The 22,392-nt window shown below is 39.3% G+C and overlaps 1 protein-coding gene across 1 annotated transcript in view; it reads left to right on the forward strand.

Annotated features, from left to right (window-relative positions):
• Window positions 1-297: 297 nt before the first annotated feature.
• PLXDC2 (plexin domain containing 2) overlaps window positions 298-22,392 on the forward strand; it is a gene marked incomplete at both ends in the record, with an annotated part of 263,909 nt that continues 241,814 nt past the window's right edge. The window contains one exon of the mRNA XM_080338898.1: window positions 298-406. Within this exon, the coding sequence (XP_080195024.1) occupies window positions 298-406 (109 nt within the window). The remainder of the gene's footprint in view (window positions 407-22,392) is intronic.

Here is a 22,392-nt window from a genome sequence, read left to right on the forward strand (position 1 = left end):
GCAGGCGAGGCTGGGCTTGTTTTCCCCAGCGGTGATGCCGCTGGACTGAGAGCGGCGCGACCGTGCAAGTTGGGAGGACGGAGCTCCCTCCCTTCACCGCCCCCCAGACCTGGTCCAGCGCTTTCAGCGCCAGCGGCTTGTCCCTGTCGTTCCCGCTGTATGAGAGCTCGTCCGAGGACTGGGCGACTGGGAGCCTGCTAAAGCTACTCTCCGCCGCCTCCCCCGGACTTTCCCACCCCAAACGAGGAGCGGCGCGCACCCCGCACCCCGGAGAGTTGTCTCGACAGGCTCCGTGCTATGGCGAGGCTGCGGAGAAGCAAACTAGCCGCTGGATTTCTATTACTTTTCCAGTGCCTGAGCGAGCGCTGCCAGCTCGCCGGCGGGGAGACGCCGAGGCAGAGCCGCGGTAAGTGAGGCCGATACCTGCCGGGCGGGGCTGGTCCGGGTGCTGCCGCGGAGCCCGGGGCAGCGCGGCCGGGCCGGGATGGGGGAGGGCCGGGGTGCCCATCCGCCTTCCCGCAGCACCGGCGCTGCGTGGGCTCCGCCGGCAGCTCCGTGGGCTGCGTACCCGGAGAGGGGAAACGCTGTTTGGGGGTTGGCTGCCCCTGCTCCCGAGAGAGGCCCGGGGTGCCCCGGTCCTGGCTTCTCATCCTTTCCTCCCCCGGCTTCTCCGGAAAGAGCTCTCCATTACTTCATGTTTTATTGTAATGAGAATTGGGGGTTTTCCTCTTTTCATAAATCTGACCAACGGTTACCGTGACCCGGTGCTGTTCCCCTCCCCAGCCTCTTCGCGGGGTCCCAGGAGCCTCCTTCCCAGCCGTGTACGAGACTCCCCTGAAGGCGAAGGGCTCCATTCAAGCGCCGGGAAGGGAGGGACGGAGACACTGGCGGCCCCGGGAGCCCGAGGCAGCGAGGAGCGCCTGCCCGGGCGCCCCGGCAACCTCCCTCCGCCCGCTCGCGGCGTGGCCGCGCTGCTCTCCCGGCAGCGAGCCGTGGAAGGGGAAGGGAAAGTTTCCCTGCAGATCCTGCCTGGGAGAGCTAGCGGGCACTCTCCTCCCCGGCGGAAGTCAGTAGCTTGCAGCCTTTCCTGGAAACCAGGCGTTGAGAGGAGCAAGATAAGGGAAGGAGCCCCACAGGGCTGTGGGACCTGTTCGTTAGGAGTGAGAGGCTCACTCTGTTGACTAAGTTTACTTGTGACAGTATTAGGGTCCTTTTGTCAGTCCTTCTTGGAGACACCTGTTAATGCATGACATGGCACCTGTAGTGCTTTCTCTTGGGCCACAGTTTCCTGCAGCATGGAGTTCCCTTTTTATCACTAAAGGCTTCTGTATCCCACATTCCTGTGCTGTGGAAGGGAAAGCTTCTAAAGGAAAGCTTGGTGAGCTTGTGGATAGATATTTACAGAGCTAGTGGGGAAAGTCGTGGGGTTTGTGTGTCAGGGGACCTTGCTGCAGCAGCTTCTAGCTTACAGATATTTTTAAAAGCTGTACCTTTATGTTTGAAATAGCAGCCAGATTAGTGTCAGCTGAAACATGCCCACTGGCTTCCCTGGTGCAACAGAACTGCCCTTTCTTCCTTTTCTAGAAGGTTTGATACAAATGTGAGGAATTTTGTGGTCACAGCGTAACTGACCTGAACAAGAAAGACTGGGGAGTTTTTTTTAAATGACCGGTGAGATAATGTGCCAGACAGAATGAGGATTTTCCCAGGCAGGGGCCTACCACTGAGTTTGGGAATTACTAAATGACAAGGTAGCTCAGCAGGTTGCTGGGGCTTGTATGTCACTTGGGACCAAAGGGAAAAAAACAGGAGGAGACTTTTCATGTGCTACTGCAAAATTAATGTTGCTGCTCTCAGGGCTGTAGAAAACAAATGTTATTATTTGTTAATATTAGTTATAAACAAAAGGAGAGTGTAGTGTAGAGATTAGAAAAGAAAATTACTATGTTGTGTGACAGTGGACTGAGCTTACAAAGTTGGCTCTTCTAGCCATTGAAGCTAGAAAAGAAAATGTTACTGCTAACTAAATGGAATATAAATTATCAGTGGGCAAATAATCACCACACATTTAGGCTATTAAGTTGTAGTAGTCATCAATGGCTGCACCAGGAGGTGCTAAATAGAAGGTATGCCAACAGCTTGCTTATCCATAAACCGTTCATTAATGTCTTGTATCTTCCTGAATGTGATATGAAGTATCAAGGAGTTTATAATCAGGCAAATATTATTTTGATATTTAATACATTCTGAAGAAAATATACTGATAGATTCTTTTCTTCAACCAGTAAGGTGGACAATCTGATGTCACTTTCGACTGCTGGATGTTTACAGCTTTGGTGTCTTTTCCTTCTCCATTGGTTAAAAAGTCTGTATTATGACAGCAGTAACTAAATGTCATTAACATAATCAGAGTTGTGTTTAACATGTTTGCATTTTTGTTTATTTGGTATTAATACTACTCTTGGGAAAAAAATGCAGTGAGGGACTGTGATCAGTAAGAAGACGATAATTATGTAAAGGTAGGGAAATTGAACTTCATGTTCTGTGGGTCAAAATAAAAAGTGCTGTTTCAAAGTTTTATTATATTTAGCATCTACTGTATGCCTTTAGATGAGCTCAGATAAAACCTTTGAAGAATTCAAGTAAAAAAGTAAATCTTTGAAGTGGCTGAAAATTATTAAAGGAAGGCTGTTGGGAGTATTCTTTGAATGCTCAGTAGCAAAACGCCTTTTTGAAATGGAGTGAAATAACAGTATCAGGAAATGGAAATGTTGAGTATGCCCTGGCAGAGCTGGAGCCAGGAGAGGATTTCCAAGGATGCTACCAAAGTGATATGCCATGGTTCCAACAGAGATGGAAAGATACGCACAGGCATTTTTTGCCAGCTCCTCAGAATTATCTTGCCGGGTAAAATCAGGTCAGTTCAATTCAATATTAATGATTTTCTAGGCACGCCGGAACTTCTCTGGCTGCCTCTGGGTGTTTTTTACAACCCAGGTTTTTGCGACGAAGGTGCGAGGCCGAGCGCGGCTGGCCCCGCCAGGGGGCGCAGCGGCGGCGGCGCGGGGCGTCCCCATCACCCCCCAAGGGCCGGACAGGGCCCGGGGTGTGCGGGCAAAACCGCTGCGGATCAAGGATGAAGGCTCCTAAGCATCAGGTTTGTGTGCGTGTGTGTTTGACAGTAAGCAAACTGAATATGACATGCGTTTAGTGAACTGAAGCAAACGGTCTTTTGAAAGCTTGCATGATGATTCCAGCTCCCAGTTGTTTAAGTGAGGGCTCGCTGCTTGTTGAAGTGTTGCCAGAAAAAGCCTTCAAAAGGTTGCATTCTTTTGCAAAGACCATCAGTCAGAATTAGGAGGCTGTTATTGTAATTTTTCTTCTGTCAATATTTCGGAATCCTGGTATAATTTTTATTCATTGGATGGCTGCTGTCTCCAGGCATCAGCATTCAGAGAGGGGCAGAATTATTTTTATGGGATAAACTACTATTAAAGAATATTTATTTATCATTTATCTACTACTGAAATGGTCACATTTTCTGTATTACCTGAGCTTTACTCAGTTTAAAAACTAAACAACTGAAACCAACTTCCATTATTACACATTAGGACCTTCAGCTTTTATCTTAGAAGTATCAAAAGAAATACGATATTAGACAACATGTGCATAGGGATTTTTTTTCTCTTTGCATTCAAAATTACTTTTTTTTTTTTTTCTGTACAGTGTATATATAAATGGGGAATTAGAGAAACCCAGTGACATTTGAGAGTAAATCCAATTTACATGTAATATGTATTTTATTCAGAATTCTCTCTAAAGAAGTAATCTTTTTTAACTTTCAACCTAGTTCTTCCTTTTATTTTTCATGCTTTTTACCATTGTCATTTCATCTGAAAGGGTAGTTTGAATATTGTTAGTAAATAGTGGGTAACTTAAGACTATGATAAGGTTGATTTAGGTATTAAATTCAGTTTCACAGAAACTCATTTCCACAAAGTTAGACTAAGATCAATACTCATACTTCATTGAAGGTTTAAAAATCCCTTGGGGAAAACAGTTTTTTTGTTTGTAAATATTCCGCTTCAGAGTTTACATGCTCGCACAGGCACTTAAAACCCAGCAAACACTTGACTCAGATGCTAGGTTTTGTCTGACACTTGGAGTTGATGATAAACAAAAGGGAAACTAGCTCGCTACACTGTAAACAAATGTAGAAAATGAGGAAAGGTCTTCATAGTTTGATAAGTTATTTTGTTCTGGGCAACAATTTATTAGCAACACAAAGCCATTTAGAGCAGAACGCTGGGACAAGGTCTACTGCCTTGCTGAATATCAGATTCCTCTCAAAAAAATTGCAGTTAAGGAGGGCAGTTTCTTTTAGGGGAAGACAATCCTGAAACCATGAAGGAGGTAGATGAGGGAATTCGTAGTGTCAGGTGATGAGAGAGACCCACTGAGGAAAATAATCACAGCTCTATGGTGAGTTTGCATTTTCATTAAGGATGTTTTGGCACATTTTTTGGTGAAGCAGTGCTGCAGGCCGCTGCACCTGCACACACCTCAGGAGATGGAGATTAAGGCCTGAAGCTTGTGTTTCCTGCAGCACTGCTGTGCAGCGATGCTTGGAAAGTTGCTTTGCTCTGAATTATGCTAAAGACAACTATCACACAAGAAACATGGTCAGTTGAATCCTACTGGTTTTCTCCACAAAGGAAATAAAAATTTCCCGTTAAAAGACATAAAAATAAAAGCATCGTTTGACTCCCTTTTTGATAAAAGTCACTGTGGTTTCACTGGACTGTCTGAAGTACTGAGCAGTTTCTGCTGCTCATAACCTTGACAGTGCTGGCAAAAAGAAAGCTCTATAGCTGCCCCAGTTTCAAAACTTAGCAAGGCTGCAGTCTCTTAGGCTGAGAACACAGCTGGGATAACTGGTGTGAGCGTATTCTGAATTCCTGGTGTGGTTCATGATTCCCAAGGAAAATGAGTATCAAAGCAATTTAAGAAGACAGTAGTTAAGGTGTGTACTGGGGGCTCTCTGCAGAGTGAACAAAAAGTAATTTGACAGGACCATTTCTCATCCAGTATAAGGAAATTTTGCAAGCTTGCCAGCAGTGTGAACTTATATCCAGCTATTAGGTTTGATGAGGGCTGAGCTGGGAGTGTTAATGCGATGCAATTGGCAGATGTCGTATTTACTAAACTGGAGAATTGCATAATCACAGCAGGAACTGGAAGAATCCAGGAGATTACTTTCCATGGAGAAGTATGCAAAGAAGCCATGCTAAGTACACGTGGGTTTTGTTTTTGTTTGTGGCTTCTGACAAATGAGCATAAAATATTGCCCTGAAGTAATATTTGTGAGTGCTGGGTGCTGGGTCTCATCAGGAAACACTTCCTCCGCGTCCTCCTATTTTCTTTTCCCTCAATCCAACTAATAAACAGAGCTTCAATAAGCACTCCTTGCTGTCAACATTGAGCAATCAGTTGTGCTAAATGTCCTAGTAAATTCTGGGTTTGAAAGAGCTTGTGTAACATTTTCATGTCCCCTCGACTGAAAGGCAGTGCGTAGGAGTGTATTTTCAAGTTGGATTTGGCCCAACCTTTTTCTCTTCTGAAACAGGCAAATAGGGCAGGTTCTTAAGCCCGATCCAGAGTCAGGCTTGACTCTTGAATTGAACACCCAATTTCAAAAGTAGTAAACATCTTGATGGGATGATTCATCAAGAGAAATATAAGGATTAATATGAAGATAGATACGAGACATCACAAAAGTGATGCATGTGCTCTGCTCAAAAATTATAAGATCCCACCAGGAATATTCCCTTCAGTTTCAAGCACTGCACTTTTAGAAATACGTGGACTAATTGAGGAGTGTCATATGAAAAACAAAAGGAAAGAACACTGCTAGAGACTGTGAAACTAAGAGATTACATGGTAACAATCTTCAAATGTGTAAATGGCTCCACAGAGAATGGACTAACTTGTCCTCAACAACAAATAATGACTTAAATTGCAGCAAGGCAGACTTGTAAATGTTAAGGCTAGGGGAGCAGACTACTCTAAGTAGTCTTCATCACTGAAAACGTGTTAGATAAACATATGTCCGAAATGTCATTCTGTCCAGAAAGGCAGCTGTTTCTGCCTTGGAGCAAATGGCTGGACAATGTGACCTTTCAAGGTCTCACTCAGTCAGCCTGAATGATTCTGTGTGGTAGATTTCAGTACACAAGGGTTCACCTTGAAGTTCCCACCTAGATAAAATACGAGCATGAATTCAAGTGCTTTCTTAGCTTGAGGCCTCTGTCTCTCATTTGCCAATGATATATGTGGCTTTAATGCTATTTTAACATACACTTTTTGTGGCTGTAGACAAGTTTAAGACATTCGTAATGCTGCTGCTGTAGTTCTTATGTCACGAAATAAGGCTTTTGAAATCAAATTTTGTTCTTACTTGATTTAGAAATTTTGTCTTTTTTTCTTCTAAGATACTCTCATAGTGATTTTTTTTTTTTTACTTTATGGAAGCATCACTTATCCCATGTCATTTCATTGAGTGAAAAATGCTTGACTTGAATAGGGAGAATTCCACAAATGGCATATATAAACCTTTCTATTTAACCTATCTCTAGTAACATTTCAAGTATATGTTGTTTCACGGTTGATGCTAGGAGCTCTGGTCCTTTATAGATGTAATTGAACTGTGTCAAAGGGCTGCTTATATTACAAGGATGCAATGACATTTGTAGTTTTTACTGTAGTTTTCCTTAACTGCTGTAGTTAGTAGGGCAGATTCTGTTAGAAATTTCATCTGCATTTAGTAGTAGAATAGGATAGATACAGTGGTTATCCAGTAACAACCACAAGCCATGGTTTTTTTCTTCTATTCAAGCATTACCTTTTTTTTATTTTTTCCCCTTTGGTCATAATGTCAGTTCTGCAAATATTAAATGGGTAATACTGTATCTGAGCTGAATAAGTACAGTGTTTCTCTTCACAAGAGTTATTACATTACCAGTCTGATTGTAAAAAACAAGTATCATCTATTGTAACTTTAAGGTTTTCTGAAGATTGAAGTGTTAAAGAGAGGGGAGTTCGCTACTATGGAGGTTCTTATTTTTGAGAGTCAGCAGTTGAACTAAAAATCCATTGGAAAATGCTATCTTTACCTCTGTAGAGAATTGGGAGCCAGCATGAGTCTTTATTACTATAGTTGCTCCATGATATTCTCCAGCTGCATGTTTCTGGTTTCCTGTGCAGGTGTATGTGAATCTCCTTTTGAATTTGCAAGCCAGACAGTATTTGTTTGCAATTCAGCCTCAATCACCCCTGGGGTATAAGCCCAAGGCCCTCTGTTAGGAGCCCTTTTGTGGCAGGACAGGTTTCAGCATCCCCAGGCTCATCTCTCCCGTCCTTCATTTCCTCATTGCCCTCCCTGCCTGCTTCAGAGATTCCTTCCTCTTCACTTGCACTGTTTCAGTAGTTTGTGTGGCTGTGCTCTAGGTCAGATGGGTAAGACCTGCTCTCATTAGTAACTAACTGAGATTTAAAAAAGATAGGGAGAGAGATAAAATAATACATTGTCGAAGAGGCAGGGGAGGTGAAAACAAAATTATGAAGAGAATGAATGTAGTATTTTTAAATCCCTGAGCATTATAAATCCTTTTAGAACAACATAAAAACTCTGAAAAAGTAGAATACCTGACTGCTGTTTACTAACACTAAGTGTTATATATGCTTAATCAAAAAATGTTCAAAGAAAAAGCTAGTTAAAATGGGAAAATTACTACAAAGTTGACATGCTCTTGTCAAAATATTTGAACTAGGAGGTGTCAAAACAAGCAATTTTGAGTTTCTTATTTTGATGATGATGAAATGTTTCATTCCAAAGTTTTCATTTTGACTTTTAGATTAAAATTATTAGGATATATAAGCATAAAGCACTTTGTTTTGGAGTTTGTCTCAGTATATATACATATTTTTCATTTCATATCCTATAGCAAGCATTTTAATCAGAACAAGGTAAAAATTTTGATTTAGGGTGGGAAATGAACTTTCTAGTCATCTCTAATTGAGACTGTTGAGAATTTGACTATGTACTGTAAGCTCTATAAGAACAGACCATTTTATCTTGTAGAAACATTAATTTGATAACAGGAAAGGGGGTAATGGCTGAAAAAACCCAGTCTTCTTGATAATTCAGTAAGTTTTGTGGGGTTGGTTTGTTTGTTTGTTTGATGTTGTTGGTGTTTTTGTTGGTGTTTTTGTCCGTTTGTTTTTTAACTTTATAACACATTTCTCATTCAGGTTGCTTCTTGGTTAATAGGATATTCATGAGGCAACTAAATTAAAAGAGAGCACATTTTCCAGATTGCAGCTGCTGTAAAGATAATAGATTTATGGTTTATTTGCAGTGAAGGCATTTATGGACTAGAAGCTCAGCATTTGGTTTATTGCAGAAACCTGACCTCAATATCAAAACAATTTATGACTTGTTCCTATTTAAACATATATACTGATCTAAGTTGTAGTCTCAAAACAAAGAAAATGGATAGAGTGAATGACCATTATAGATTATCATCAGTTCTGGTTTCCATTTACTTTTTCTGACATCTGTTATTAATTTTCTTTAAAAGCAGTTTTTATGAATAAAGTATCTATAATGCAAAGCTTTTTGGTTTACTATGCAAATTATGCAAGACTTAATCATTGAAATGTATAGTTGTACACTGTGGAAGTACACAACTTTTCATGTTTGCATTCAACCTCAGAAAATCTGAAGGGTCTTCCTTCAATTAAACATCAAGCTAAGCAAAACCATAACAGGTTTCAGTTTTGCTAATGTTAATACATGTACCCTTCCCCCCAAACCTTCTCATTTTACGTCTAATACTGCAAGCTGTTCAAGGCATTTCCATCTTTCCAATGCACAAATAAAACAATAACAATAATAATAGTAAGTTATCCTAACAATTTCTTTTCTAGGAGCACATAGCTAAAAGGGACTACCTAGGTCATCAAGTCCTTCCCTGGGATGAGAAGCAGTTGTGTCATGGTTGTCTGTTCCACATGCCCCCATGTGCCGCAGGCCACCAGTAATGCTCTTCCCCATAACACTCTTCAGGCATGTGGTAAAATAGAAGTAGCCCCAAGAATAATGTGCCACAGGAGATAACAAGGGCATTGATAACAATTCCATAGGAAAGAATTTTTAATTTTAGTACGCTTTTTTTGAATGCTTGTCTTTATCTGTCTTTGCTTAGCCTGTTTTTCTGCTTGTTTTTTGTGTTCGTTTTTTACCTAATGTACTTGTTTTTTATAGCCCATGCTTTGTTTCATGCACGATTACATGGACATTTATTGCAGAGTTGGTAATACTAGTTTTGTTTCAATTCAGAGCCATTTTCTTGAGTAGTATAAATGACCTGCAAAATGCCTCTTCCTATAGTAAACTTGTCAACATTAAAGGAGAAAAGGAGCCACCATTACCTTTTGTCAGCCTCTTGAGCTAGCCTGTTGACATCCTGAAAAGTGGGCTAGTGTTTAAAGTGAAGCAGGTCTATACTCTGCCTCAGCTGGGATGCCTGAGGACTGGCAGTTCTGTCATACGAAGGCCAAACTTTGTACTTGTTTTTTTGTTGTTGGTTGCTTTTTTGTTGTTTTTGTTTTTCTGTTTGTTTGTTTTTCCTCTGGATATGAATTTATGTTATTTCAGCTCTTTGGACTAATTTTAATCCTTTAACATTGTGTCATACTGCAAGCTTGATTCCAGCTTGTGTTCCTAACTTAGTTTAAAGTATTCTCTGAGGTTCAACCCCAGATATTTTATTTTCATCACTCATCAGCAGGCAGTTTGTACACTTTACATTTCCATTGCTGTTTGCAGGCCAGACTTGTCTTACAGCTTTCTCAATTATTCCCATAATCATCATAGCTATATGCTTTATATACCTGAGTATTTTTATTCTGGAAAGATCTTGTAGAAGTAAGGTAATATCCTGATTTTACAAAAGGAAGGTAGTTTTGGAAAAGTGGGTACCTTGCCCAAGTTAAAAATGTGTCACTTGTGTCTCAGAGTATAAGAGTTGCTTTTTATTCTGCAATAGTACAATTGTCTTTTGAGTTTCCCCTTTCTTCACCAAATTCAGGGCTGCAATTTCTCTCTTTGTTCCCATCCTGGAATTCGCTAATCTAAGTTTTTAAATCTCAGTCAGACCCTGATCAAATAACTTGTGTCTGTCTTGAAAAAAATCCAGATTAAAGTTGACTAAGGGCTGTGGTTAGTGCAGAGACAAGAAGGCTTAGTTTGAGACTGCTGTAGATTTTGCTATTTCTTTTGTTCCTCTTCTCTTTCAGTCTTGAAGCAGGAGAGGGATGTGTCTCTCAGCTGTTTATACAGTAGATCCTAAACTGCCACATTTTGTAGTCTAATGTAATAAGTTTCTTTTCTAAACATAAGTGTGTCTGAAGGATAGACAAATACTGGGTCAGATTTCTGCTACTTGGCAGTCTGGCAATTTGGAAGGATTATGTCCAAAATGTTTTGGTTTTGCCATTGAGTTCTTGGAGAGAACAATGGTGTTTCACAAACTGTAAAATTATTTTTCCTGTAATTAAATTTTGAGAATAACAACCCAGATTCAGTAATTACTAGTCAGAAGGATGATTTCCAAAGCAAACAGCACTGCTATTTTGGAATATTTGGGATTGCATATCTAGGCTCCAGTTACGGAAAACTTCCATAATTCAGAACTGTGTTTAAGTGTTTGCTTAACAGTAGCAACGTATACAAGTGGTGTCCTACAGATGAGTGGACTCAAAAAGATGTAGCTGTTTAAGATATTTCCCTGATCTTGGACATTGGAATTTAGTTGGCCCAAACATACCGGGCCATTTGCAACAGTGGCAATAAGTTTTGCTGCATTGTTGCAGATCCTGGAGAAATTTCTGCAGAAAAGATGACTGCCACCTCCTTGTATTGTTGTAATGGATAACAGCAGAGGACTACAGAAAGTAATCTTCTGATGCATGTATGTTGCATTTCCCTTTAAGAGATGGGTGTTAGGATACTTTTTTTTCCCCTGGTTATGAACAAGACATATTTAGGAGATGCATGAAGTAAATATTCACTTAGATTTTTATGATCTGTCTCCAAGGGACTGAATTGTGGCCTGAGCTTGAGAAGCAATAAGCACACACAGCTCACATCAAATTTAAGTGTAAACACTTATTACATGCTGTTTCTTGAATACAAATTTATAGTTTATTGTTCTACTCTTTACACAAACAAATTTGCTGTTAGCTTCAAGGGATGACCCAGAGATGTTAATGAATCACTTTTTTTTCCCCAGGCAGGCATAGATAATAATCTGAAGGTGAGATCTTCAGGATAGGAAGTTATGTCCAGCTTTATCAGCAGAAGTTTGCTGTAGTTAGTGTAGCCTGTAAAATGAAAACAATTATTTTAGCTTTAGCCTCTGCTGTCCCATGGCTATATTTGAATTTCATTATTTTATCCATATTCTGCTATTTCATGGCACAGCTTAGTGGAGGTACGCACCAAGCCAGCATTCCTACTGAAATTTAAAAACTCTGTGGCCATGGAGACTGTCCAGTGTTTGGTTATGTCTTGCACCAACACAATCATGTTTTATTACTCAGCATAAATCCACTGCAGTTTTAACTTCATATCTCTAATTATCTGAGAGTCTTTGAGACGGATGCTGGTATGGTTGTAGAGCCAGCCAGTTGGCCCATTATTCCAATAATCTATTATTTGGAGACCTCGATAAAGGGGCTTTGGGTTGTGCGCTTGTTTGTTTGTTTGGTTTTGTTTTGGGGTTTTTTTTGCTTTTAAAGTAGTATACAAATCCATTTGGGGTTTTTCTATAAAGTAGGAGAAGACAGAGAAGAAAGATGTAAATTCATTATAAAAAGAAAAATAGTTGCTACCCTTGCAAGTCTTGATTTGGCATAACACTTAAAAATGTAACTGAAGTGTGTTCTTGAAGAGAAGTTCGTATGTAAAGTCTTTACCAAACTGACTTGTGCTAGAACACGCTGATAGGTGTTGCTAAAATGTTTGTAGGGCCTTTTATATCTAGAAATTAATTTAGGAAAAAAAGAGGTTAAATTCTGCCCTCACATACTTCAACACAACCACAGTTTACTCCTCTAAGAGCAGTTTGGGTCTATTTGAAAAGAGTCTTTAGCCCACAAAGCCTTCCCTCTAATTCTGTCCAGAGCTCAACAACCCCTAGTGTATGTGAAATATTGCAGTGTGGGATCTTTGGTCACAGTGCAGTTCGATTCCACTTTCCCATGAGCAGCAAGCACGGCTTGTACACTCCTAGGAAGAGAATGAATGGGAGTGATTTTTACCTTGGTACTGAAAATATATTGCATTTCTCAAAGTTGTTCATTATACTCTTAGAAGGTATTTGGAAGGTTCTGAGTGTCTGTTGCTGATGTTTATAATTTAATTATCTGCATATAATTTATGATAATGTCTTTTACTTAATTGGAAGGGTGAAGGAAGTGTATTGTTTTTCAGAGTGCTTGAGGGTCTTGAAATGGGAAAAAGAGGAGCAAGTAGCGCAGTCTATGGATTGACTGGGAGAGCTATCAGAACATTTGCTGGGCAGGAATAAAAGGCCTGATTAAGTTCAGTCTACACATTTAAGCAGCCATATTAATTCTGTGGGGCTATTCAGCCTGGAAATCTAGAGAGAAAGAGATCAAAACATCCACATTAATTTAAAAAAAAAAAAAAAGGTTACTTTGAGGACAAATATTCTGCTCCTTTAATTTAAATCTATAGGGAGTTAGAAAGCGGAGATAGGAAAGGATATATTCAGAAGCTCTGTAGGGAAGCAGCGTTCTTTTAGGGGAAACTACTGCATTTTCTATTCTAATTCAGTTTCTTTTTCAGTCTTTGAAAAGAAGCAAAAAAAAAAAGAAAAAAACACACAAAACACACACACACACAAAAGACTTTTTCTGATTCTGTACTCCTGAAAATCACAGAAAGGAGCAACTGTCTGTTGTACAGTTTAAGGAATGTCAGAAACTTCTTAATTATATAGGACAGGTAAACTGGAAAAGGAAGGTTCCCGAGCTGTATCTCCCTGCCAGGTGACTGCTCTTATCAATGGCCGCCTTGTAAAAAATATCTGAGGAATGAAAAGACTTTTTGTCTGGGTCTGTGCTGGGCTATGCTTCTAGGCATTCAGGAGCAATGCTTCCTTTTTCATTCCTGAACACCTGTTTTAGCAAGGCATCACTAGATGGAGGGAGGATGGGCCAGAAGGGCAGAGTGGGGCTCTTCTGGTCCATAGCATTTCTTCAAAGATCCAGTTGTTTATACGCTCCCATAAACATGCTTTTATGAGGGGGAAAGAGGAACAAAAATGAATGATGATGATGAAGATAAGTACAGGCTGAGTTCTTTTGGCCTTGTGGTAATTATCTGTATATTTACAGCTGTACTGTGGCAACAGTGGTTCAACTTGTAACTTGACAGAGTATCCTCTGACCATCATTGTGGCATTTCAAATCACAAAGATGTAACCCAAAATAATGGTTTCATTAGAAATGGGATGCTGAATGTAAATGTGTTCTGCTCTCACTGAGCATCCCTCTGCAATTGTGGGCTGTACTTCCTTAATTTGTTAACCGACATGGTAGATAATTTATCTTTGTTTGCCAAGGCAAATTGCTCCAGTCTTCATCTTTCCCAGGAATCCTAAAACATGTTTCTGGGTCACAGATGCTCATCACCCTCAACTCACTCTTATCTGTAATGAGGCATCTCTGCTCTTACTCAGGGATTTTGATACCCAGCTGCCAAGGTATTAGTAGGAAGTTCATTGAACTATAGCTATTCCTGCTGTTCATATTTATCCTGCCAAATGACATTTGAAGAAAAATAGCCATCATTCTACAAACACACCAAGGAATCCCATGTGCATTCCATGATTTAAAGTCATGACGTGCTTTTTCTCCCTCCCATCCCTCATAATATTTTTGATGTAATATGTTTTACTTTGCATTTGTGGATTTAGAATGGATGGCTTTGAATTTTGAAATAACTATTTATAAGCTTTTCTGTAGGTTTCATCATCATCATATTTTAAAGTTCTTTGTAAAGACTGATGGATTTAGCCACAAAACTGCCATGTGTAATAACTGTTATTATTTATTTTCATTTTACCAATGGAACATGGGAGTATTGAATGACTTGCCAAGATCACACACAGCAAATTTGATGTAGGCACAAGAAAAAAAAAATCTCACAGTTCTAATTTGTGTTTTCATGTTTAACCTTCAGAGCAGACATTGTGTTTACTTCACATTGATAGAACTACAGACTCGAATATACTACTCATTAAAACAGAAGCCCATAGCCTCTTTACAGATTCTGTCAGAACTCCACCATACTGCCAACAGCTCTTTAACTTCCATTTAAATATTTGGCAGTCTAAGACCGGGTTTTTCATCTCTCTGTTGCTGCAAGGTGCCATTCAGGCTTACTGCTGAGTAGAGTTGCAGTCTCTTAAAGTAATTAGGGAATCGGTTTTGCTTCCATGGGAATTCTGATATACACTTCACAAAAAACCCCAAAACAATAGCAACAACACCTCAAAGACATCCACCCAATAAACAAATCCTCCCCTCAAAACAAATGAAAACCCCCACCTCTATGTTAAGTTAGAAGTTTAGTTAGAGGTTGTATTTATTTGCCATTTTAGATTTTTGAAAAACTTTCTGCAATTTATTTTCCTCTTTCTCAGCTCTTTACTTCTAATTTTTTCTTTCAATGCTATGAGCAAGAAGTAGAAGCTGAAGTTATGTGAGGTCAAAGGTACAGGCAGAGATCCACACTGTCCTAGAGCCAAGGCTTGTCAGAGAATGGAGGCCTGGAAGAGTCTAGGCTTACATTCAGCATTGCTTATGTGTATGTGAAGGAGATAATGAAGGCCCTAGAAATCTTAGAAGAGAACAAAACTGGAGAGATGACACAACCCAAGGATAGCTACATTACTAAGACATTTTTCCAAATGATCCTTTCCAATGGATTTCACTAAGAGCATGCATTCCTCTACCTCAGTGTGCAAGGACAAAATAAAAAGTATATGACTCCTTAACATTTCTTCTGGCCTACACATAAAATGTACCTGTTTTTTAACTAAATTGCAGAACATTTTCACAGTCAGCAAAAAACTGACTTGATATCGTGACTGAGCTTGGCTTTGGGACCTATCAGCAGCGGTACCCAAAATTTAAGCTCTGGTGCTAGAAGAGCCCCATATTCTTCAGAATGTGGAGCCCAGCACAACAGCCTTTTGCATTCTTTCCTTGACCTGAAGAATGTAAAGTGGGTAGCCTAGAAATCAATATATAAGTCATTCATCAGCTCAGTTTACCTTGAAAACGGTACGCCAAGTTGCTGAAGAGTTATTCCCAAAGAAATGATGACCAGGAAAAGGCAGCCAAATGTGAACTGTTAATTTTCTTGTGCAATATATGCAACTGAGCATTTAATCTAATTTATAGGACTTTTACAATATAAAATTAATGACCTGTATGATTTATTTTAAGGTCTGCTATAATTAAATGCATCAGCTGGATGTTTTTCTTTTCTCTAAAGAACAATTCTCTGTTTTGGAAATTTAATCAAGTCATCAAGTAAAATTATTGTCTGAAGTCTGAAAGATATACAATTGTCTGAATATTTAGAGCAGATTTATAGGAACAAGTATATTAAAAGTTTTCTAATCCTTTGCTTAATAACTTCCATGAAACATGTGCTCCATTAAGCTTGGAATGTCTGGCTTTACAAGGACCACATTACATTTGGAACCCCCTCAGCAGAACTGAAAGTACAAGACTTTAGTTAATAAGATGAAATTAACTTACAGTTATACCATGCAGTTCTCTGACTATTATTGTACTGTTTCCTAAGTGCTTCATCTTGGGCATTTAGCACTGGCGTCAGTGGGAGCTAAATGCCTGAAAATCTCCTTAAGCACTTCTAGGTGTGCAGTATAGAAGGTTATATTTTACATTCATTTTGGGACAGTTTATTTCCTATTCATTTTTAATAATACCGGGTAATATGGAGGTTTTGCAGCTTTGTAAGACTTTTCCTTGGGAGCAAATTGAATTCCAGCCATTTAGTCCTTGAAATCAAAGTATATAGAAAGGATAGAAGTCAGTCTTGGGACACAATGACTTCTGATCAGTAGTCCCATGTACTCGCAGGACATTTGAACATATTTTTCTTGAAAAACATTTCCCATCGATTCCTGAAGAGCTCAGCTTTGCAGCTCTCATGGGCCTGAGGGAAGCTGTTGGTCTGCGAAGAGCTGAGCTGCATGTACAAGGGGCTGCCAGGTCTCATGATCCTGGCTGTCTTTGTTTCCTGCCACTAAATATTATTTAAGGAAATGTAAAATGTTATAACTGTGTCAGAAGGATGCAAAATAAATGAGAAATATTTACAAGGAGCTGTGGGACATCGCGGCTTTGTATGTTGATAATATTTGTGAACCCATTTTCATTGGTGCCCAATTGCGAATCATTTTGTCATCAGTGTGTAACCCCTTATATAAATGTACAGATAGAAGGGGTCTATGTAGGTACATGTGTGTATATATAGACATATTTAAAGACAAGGCCCTGTATCAGTTATACAGTAAATTACATTGATTTTCATGGTCTCTATAATAAGTAAGTTATTTTGAACACTTGGTGTATTTACTTCCCAGAGGTAACATTCTTTTTTCTGTTCTAAGAGTATATTCCACACCAAGTTTTGCTTTTATTTATTGATACAATGTGGTATATTCAGGAAAGTGCAACATTCTTTATACTAGCTTGATTACTGTTTACAATATTTTATAATAATTTTGTTCTCGGTAAAAATCAAAGTGATAAGTCAACAGAAGACTGAAAAGAGCATCTAGTAATTATATTTTCTTGAAGTCTACTTTTACTTTTCAACCTTTCACTTCTACTAGTACCTAATCCTGTTTCTAATAGGACCTCATAGTGCATTCAAATATCATGACTATATGAGGATATCAGGGTTCTTCCAACCACTTTTTTTTGCTGGTCCTTATACAAGCGACTTTGCATGTTGATGATAGTATGCTTACAGATGTTAGTCTAAATTTGCTTTCCTTACTCTGGCAAGAATCCCAGTGGCTCCAGCAACAATTTGCCTATTAAGGTTTATAGCTGTCCCTGATGGAACAGCCAGGGTCCAGCTGCTCACAGTGGCTGCCTGGAGCCCAAGAGGAAGAAGGCGCGTGATGCTGAGGGAGCTCTCCAGTCCCGGAGGAAGAAGGTTCCCAAGTGCTGTCCTGTCAACTGACACGTGATGCAGCTCTTGGGAGGCGGGTGACTTCTCCCTGAGTCTTACAGCTGTGGCATAATAACACGGGGCCTTCAAAGGTTGTTAGAACTGGGGGCTAAAGCTCCTGTTGAAACAAAAGCTGAATCATGTAGTATCGATACTGTAGTAGGTATTTACTGCTTCAAAACTCCCCATGGGCTGCAGGATCAAGTTTCAAGGGAGAAAATCCCCCACTTGCTTATACATTTAATTGGTTTGTCTGTAGCAGGTGGATACTTTTTGTGCTTGGCATGAGTTATACACTTAGCATATAAAAGCAAATAGCAAGAATAAGCTTAAATTAAAACAAGATGATTTGAGGTTACTGCTCCTAAAACGCTGTTCTCTTATTTGGGGAAGCAAGAACTAAAGAGACTGAGGATGTCTAATGACTTTTCATAAATAGCCCACATTGGCAGATATGCCTATGTAATTTCCTCCTCTTGAGAGTTTTATGACCTCTTCAGCCTGAGTCTCTGCCTTTTACTGCAGCCCTCCATCTGCTGAAGAGAATGAATCTTGCAAGAAATAGTTGTAAGTAGTGAAGCAGCTTTGTTGCTCTACCTTAGCAAATTATTACCAGCTTCCTCGGGATTCTGCATTAGGACACCTGAAGTGATGCATTTTTGAAGAGAGTTTAATTATAGGTCTAGTGAAACATGAATAAAGAAGGAGCTCAGCAGGCCCACAGATGTTGAAGCAAATTATAGAAAGTGCTTTGTTGAAAGAGGAAACTTCTTAAACCTACTCAAAAAGATTTCTCATAAGTTTATCCAGCAGTTTAGCAAAGAAGTTCCCTAGCCTCTTCACCCCATAATAATACAAATCAAAACATTCTCAACTAAGTATCAGTCCAGGCTCAATCTGTATTTTAATAGAGGGGGGGGGTCTGTCTGTTTTGCAGCTGGTTTTGTAAGAAACATTAAGAAACATGTTTTTTCTTCTTTTTTTTTTCTTTTTTTTTTTAGGACTTGGCTAAATGGGGAAAGTGTATTCATTTAAAAAAAAAAAAAAAGCAGCTTTCACCTTTTCACCCTTTGGTTTTCAGTGTTTCTCTAGGAAAAAAGAATCTGTTTTTTATTTGGTAATACATGACATTTTGTCATGTTTATCATTTTTCAGAATGAGAAAAACAGTGATGCAGGCAATTATATTCTTGGGCTTTAGAACACATTTTGAAACAATAATTTAAAAATTGCAATGATTTACCATTGAGGGTTTTTTTATTATTTTTTTAAGATCTAGGTGATGGAATCTTTGAGAACAGGAAGATCATTATTTTACTGTTTAGTGAAAGGAGTTTGTGGTATATCTTCTTTTACTTTTCTTTCCAAAGGCATTTGGTATGCTATCACATGGCAGTTGTTAGTTCAGGTGGGGAAAATGGTTACTAACAGAAGAATTGTAATGGACATGGCAAGACTGTGTGAAAAAGACAGTAGGAATAGGTTCCCTCCAAGCAAATAGAACTTCTCATAAATTGGCTTTTAGGCTGGTGTTTTTTAGCATTTCCGTCATAAATTTGTTATAAAAAATGGGAGTATGCCAGTAAATTCTGCTGTTGTACTGATGATTCCTTTTAATTTGAGTCAGAGGAGGACTAGAAAATAATTTAAAAATAATTAGGAAATGGTGGATATGAAAAAGGCATGAAATAATAGAAAGTTATGTTTCACACAATTGGTGACAGCCAAAATTTCTGCTTCTAAGCTGAAAAAAACTTATAATCTGCCTCCTTACTGCAGAAGGACTGGACCTTAAAAATGTGTGACAGTTGTGGAAGAAGTGAATGTGTCTCTAGAAGATACAAGAACCAGCTTTTTCAGCAGCCTGAGGAAGTATGCTAGTATGGCTGAAAGTAAAATATTGCATAAAGTTCTGTCATTCAGTTGCAATAAAAATTCATTCAACAGGTGCAGAGGAAGCCTATTAGTCTCAGAAAATAAAGTCTTGAAGAAGAAGTAATAGTTTTCTATAAATATATTTAGGGAGAAAAAAGCAGAGAAGATATATTTGAGATAAAGAACAAAAAGTTATGCATTGGCCATGAATAAATTTACACTGTAAATACAAAGATCAGTAACCAATAAAGCAGTTGTGCTTCCCTTTCAAAGTCAAAAAGCTTTCCTAAGAGTGTGTACCTAAGATTTATGAAGCATTATATAGCAGATATATGTGGCTGTAGGGTGCTGGATTCCCAACTCCAGTGTAACCACTGCATGACTTAAACTGTTCCTTTCAGGTCTTGTTGTAAATACTGTGGAAGGAAAGCATTTAGTCCATTTCAGGAGGTGATGAATGAGCCTCCCAACACTGCTCAGTCAATCTTCCACAGATAAACACCTGCAGGAACAGTGCAAGGGAGGGGTGTTGTCCAAAGTCTTTGGTGGAAATGTAACAGAAGTAAACATGTTCAGAGGCAATCTACTTTTTTGGCATGTTCTGGCCTTGCAATTCCTTTTCTGCCACGAACCCAAAAGACACTTAAATTGTGTGTGCTAGACTCTGAAACAAATGCCACAGCTTCTGCTGCCTGGAGAGCATCCCAACAGGGCTTTGTCCAGGAGTCTTGGCTTGCAGTGTCACCGGCAGTGCTGTCTGTGGGCACAGATTATATCATAACTTTGCTGTTTCTGCTCTAGCTGTCCCAACAAGAGTGGGAGTTTTAGCATCACAATTGTGTAACTAACCTGCTGGCTTCTGCACAGCCTTTATGGCATGGCTGTTTAACTACAGATTTCACTCCGGGTTTTTCTATAATGACACTGTCATAGGCACTTACATGATCCTGCTAAACTCTTTTGCAGTCTGTCCAAACCTTGCAGCATGGTCATTTGTTTTTAAAACCACTGTGGCCCTTCTGTAGTGGAGGATTGAAAATGAAGCATCATAGCACTGTGTTTGGGCCCTTCAAACATTCCCCTGAAGGGATACAGGCATGTCACGCACATCAGGCAGCCCATTCCCTAATCTTCTAATTAAGTTATGCTCAAGTACCATGTTTAGAACATGTTGGCTCCTGAAGGTAATTTCAGTTATGTGACTAATACATGTGTCATTACAAAGTTGGTGTGATTACGATTAGTAAAATTTTGTCATTATGCATTAGGCTTTTAACTAGCAAAAGCAGTTTAAAGCTAATCCAGAAATTTAACATAATTAAGAAAAATCTAAAGATATTTTTTTAAAAAAGTGTGTGTGTGGGGGGGAATGTGTGTATCCTAGCACCTACTGACAGGAGAAGAGGAAGCAATCTTTGAAAGGACGAATGAGCAGGGCTCTGGCATTTGAAGTTTGGAAACATAGTGAGAGGATCCCAGCTCCTTACTCTGTACCATTTTTTCCTTTTCGGAGGTGCTATTTAGTCAAAAGAAACCAGAAATGCTTGAAAGAAAGAAAATTCAGTAGCAAAGAGAATCTTGAAGAAGTGTAGAACTGGTGGCCAGAAGAGCTGTTTCAGAGAGAATGACCAAACGTAGCTCTGAATGCTTGCTAGTGTGGTAAGTTTGAGAAGCTGGCTGGTCAGTCTAACAAAGTAACTGTGCTGTTGGAGATGCTGATGATATGTTCTCTTGCTTTTGTCTTCTTGGAGCTTGTTTCAGTCTTGCAAAACTGTTCAGAGGGGACAAAGCACTTAACCGCTCTTCCATTGCCCCATGTCTCATAATCTTTCTTCAGAGTATCCAAGGCTGGTAGGAATGTCTGCATGTCTACCCATTATCAAACTAACCTCAAAATCTCTGTGGTGGGGAGTAAGAGAGTGTCAGTTCCCAGGGCTCCGTGGGAGTTTGCAACTTCGATGTTGTATTGTTAAGGCCTGGGTATATGTGTATTTTAAAAGAAGTCTCACTTAAAGACTTCAAGTAATGAAGACTGCAATATATAATTTCATCCTACAGTTGTAGGATAGTCACCAAACCAATTTTCAAGAGATCCAGTTTCAATCCTGGTTCTTTCAAGAGCTTATCTTCTCTGTGTCAAAGGACCTAACTGAAAATCAGTTTCTGTGCCTAGTCACCAGCAGTTTTGAGAACAGTGTTTCCTTCTTTATGACTTGTCTTTGAGGGTGGTGATAATTTTTAATACATTTGCATGTAAATCACAGGGAGAGTGAAATCACAACTGTGTTGTTTCGGCTCCAGGATTCATGCAAGCTGGTATTTATATTGCATGTGCTTCTCCACACACAAATAAAGACCCCTGTCCAAAGACTTCAGCGAGAAAGGGAAGGATGGCTAAGGGGGCTTTGTACCCTGCCCCATCAACACCAATTGCACACATTTCTGCATCATGTGAAGAGAAGCTCTAGGAGCACCTCTTCCCTCAGGAGTTCCAGAAAAGGCATGCATTGCAGAAATTGTTTGAAATACAATTATGATTTAGGAATTGAATTTTGGTAGTACATAATTTAGTATAAAGTTGGGATTTTTTTACTACATATCAAAAATGTATCAGGTAATGGGAACACCTGAGAACCAAAACTTCCATTCCATGTTAGTTTGATATTTGATTTTTTCTTTTTCTTTTGACTTGGTCTTTTGTTTGCTGAAGCACTGATTATAGTATCATAGCCCATGTCATTATTAGCATCCAAGCACTGATTATAGGGCAGCAGATGTCAGAAAAACATAATACTAATAATGACATTACTGTAGCAGCCAGATTTTGCTCTGACTAGAAACCTTCTGTTTATGAGGAGCAAGTGCTGCAATGTTTTGCCTGACGCTAGTTTACTATATCCTTTAAAGTTATTTTTATCAGTGTAATTAGAGAAAATAAGAATGTGAAATTTTAGAATTTCTTCAGTGATGTTGGAATATATATTTCCTACTCCAGTATATAGATTGAACAATCAATAGATTCACACTGGGACAGTGTTCAGACTTTCCAATACTGATGATAACAGACTTGTACCCCTGCCTTCATGAATCAAGCTTTACCATGCAACTGACTGCAAAATTAAATGTCACGAGTCTCCAGAAATCATGGGA

Source organism: Nesoenas mayeri, assembly GCF_963082525.1.
Source record: "Nesoenas mayeri genome assembly, chromosome: 2".
NCBI classification, from domain to species: Eukaryota; Metazoa; Chordata; class Aves; order Columbiformes; family Columbidae; genus Nesoenas; species Nesoenas mayeri.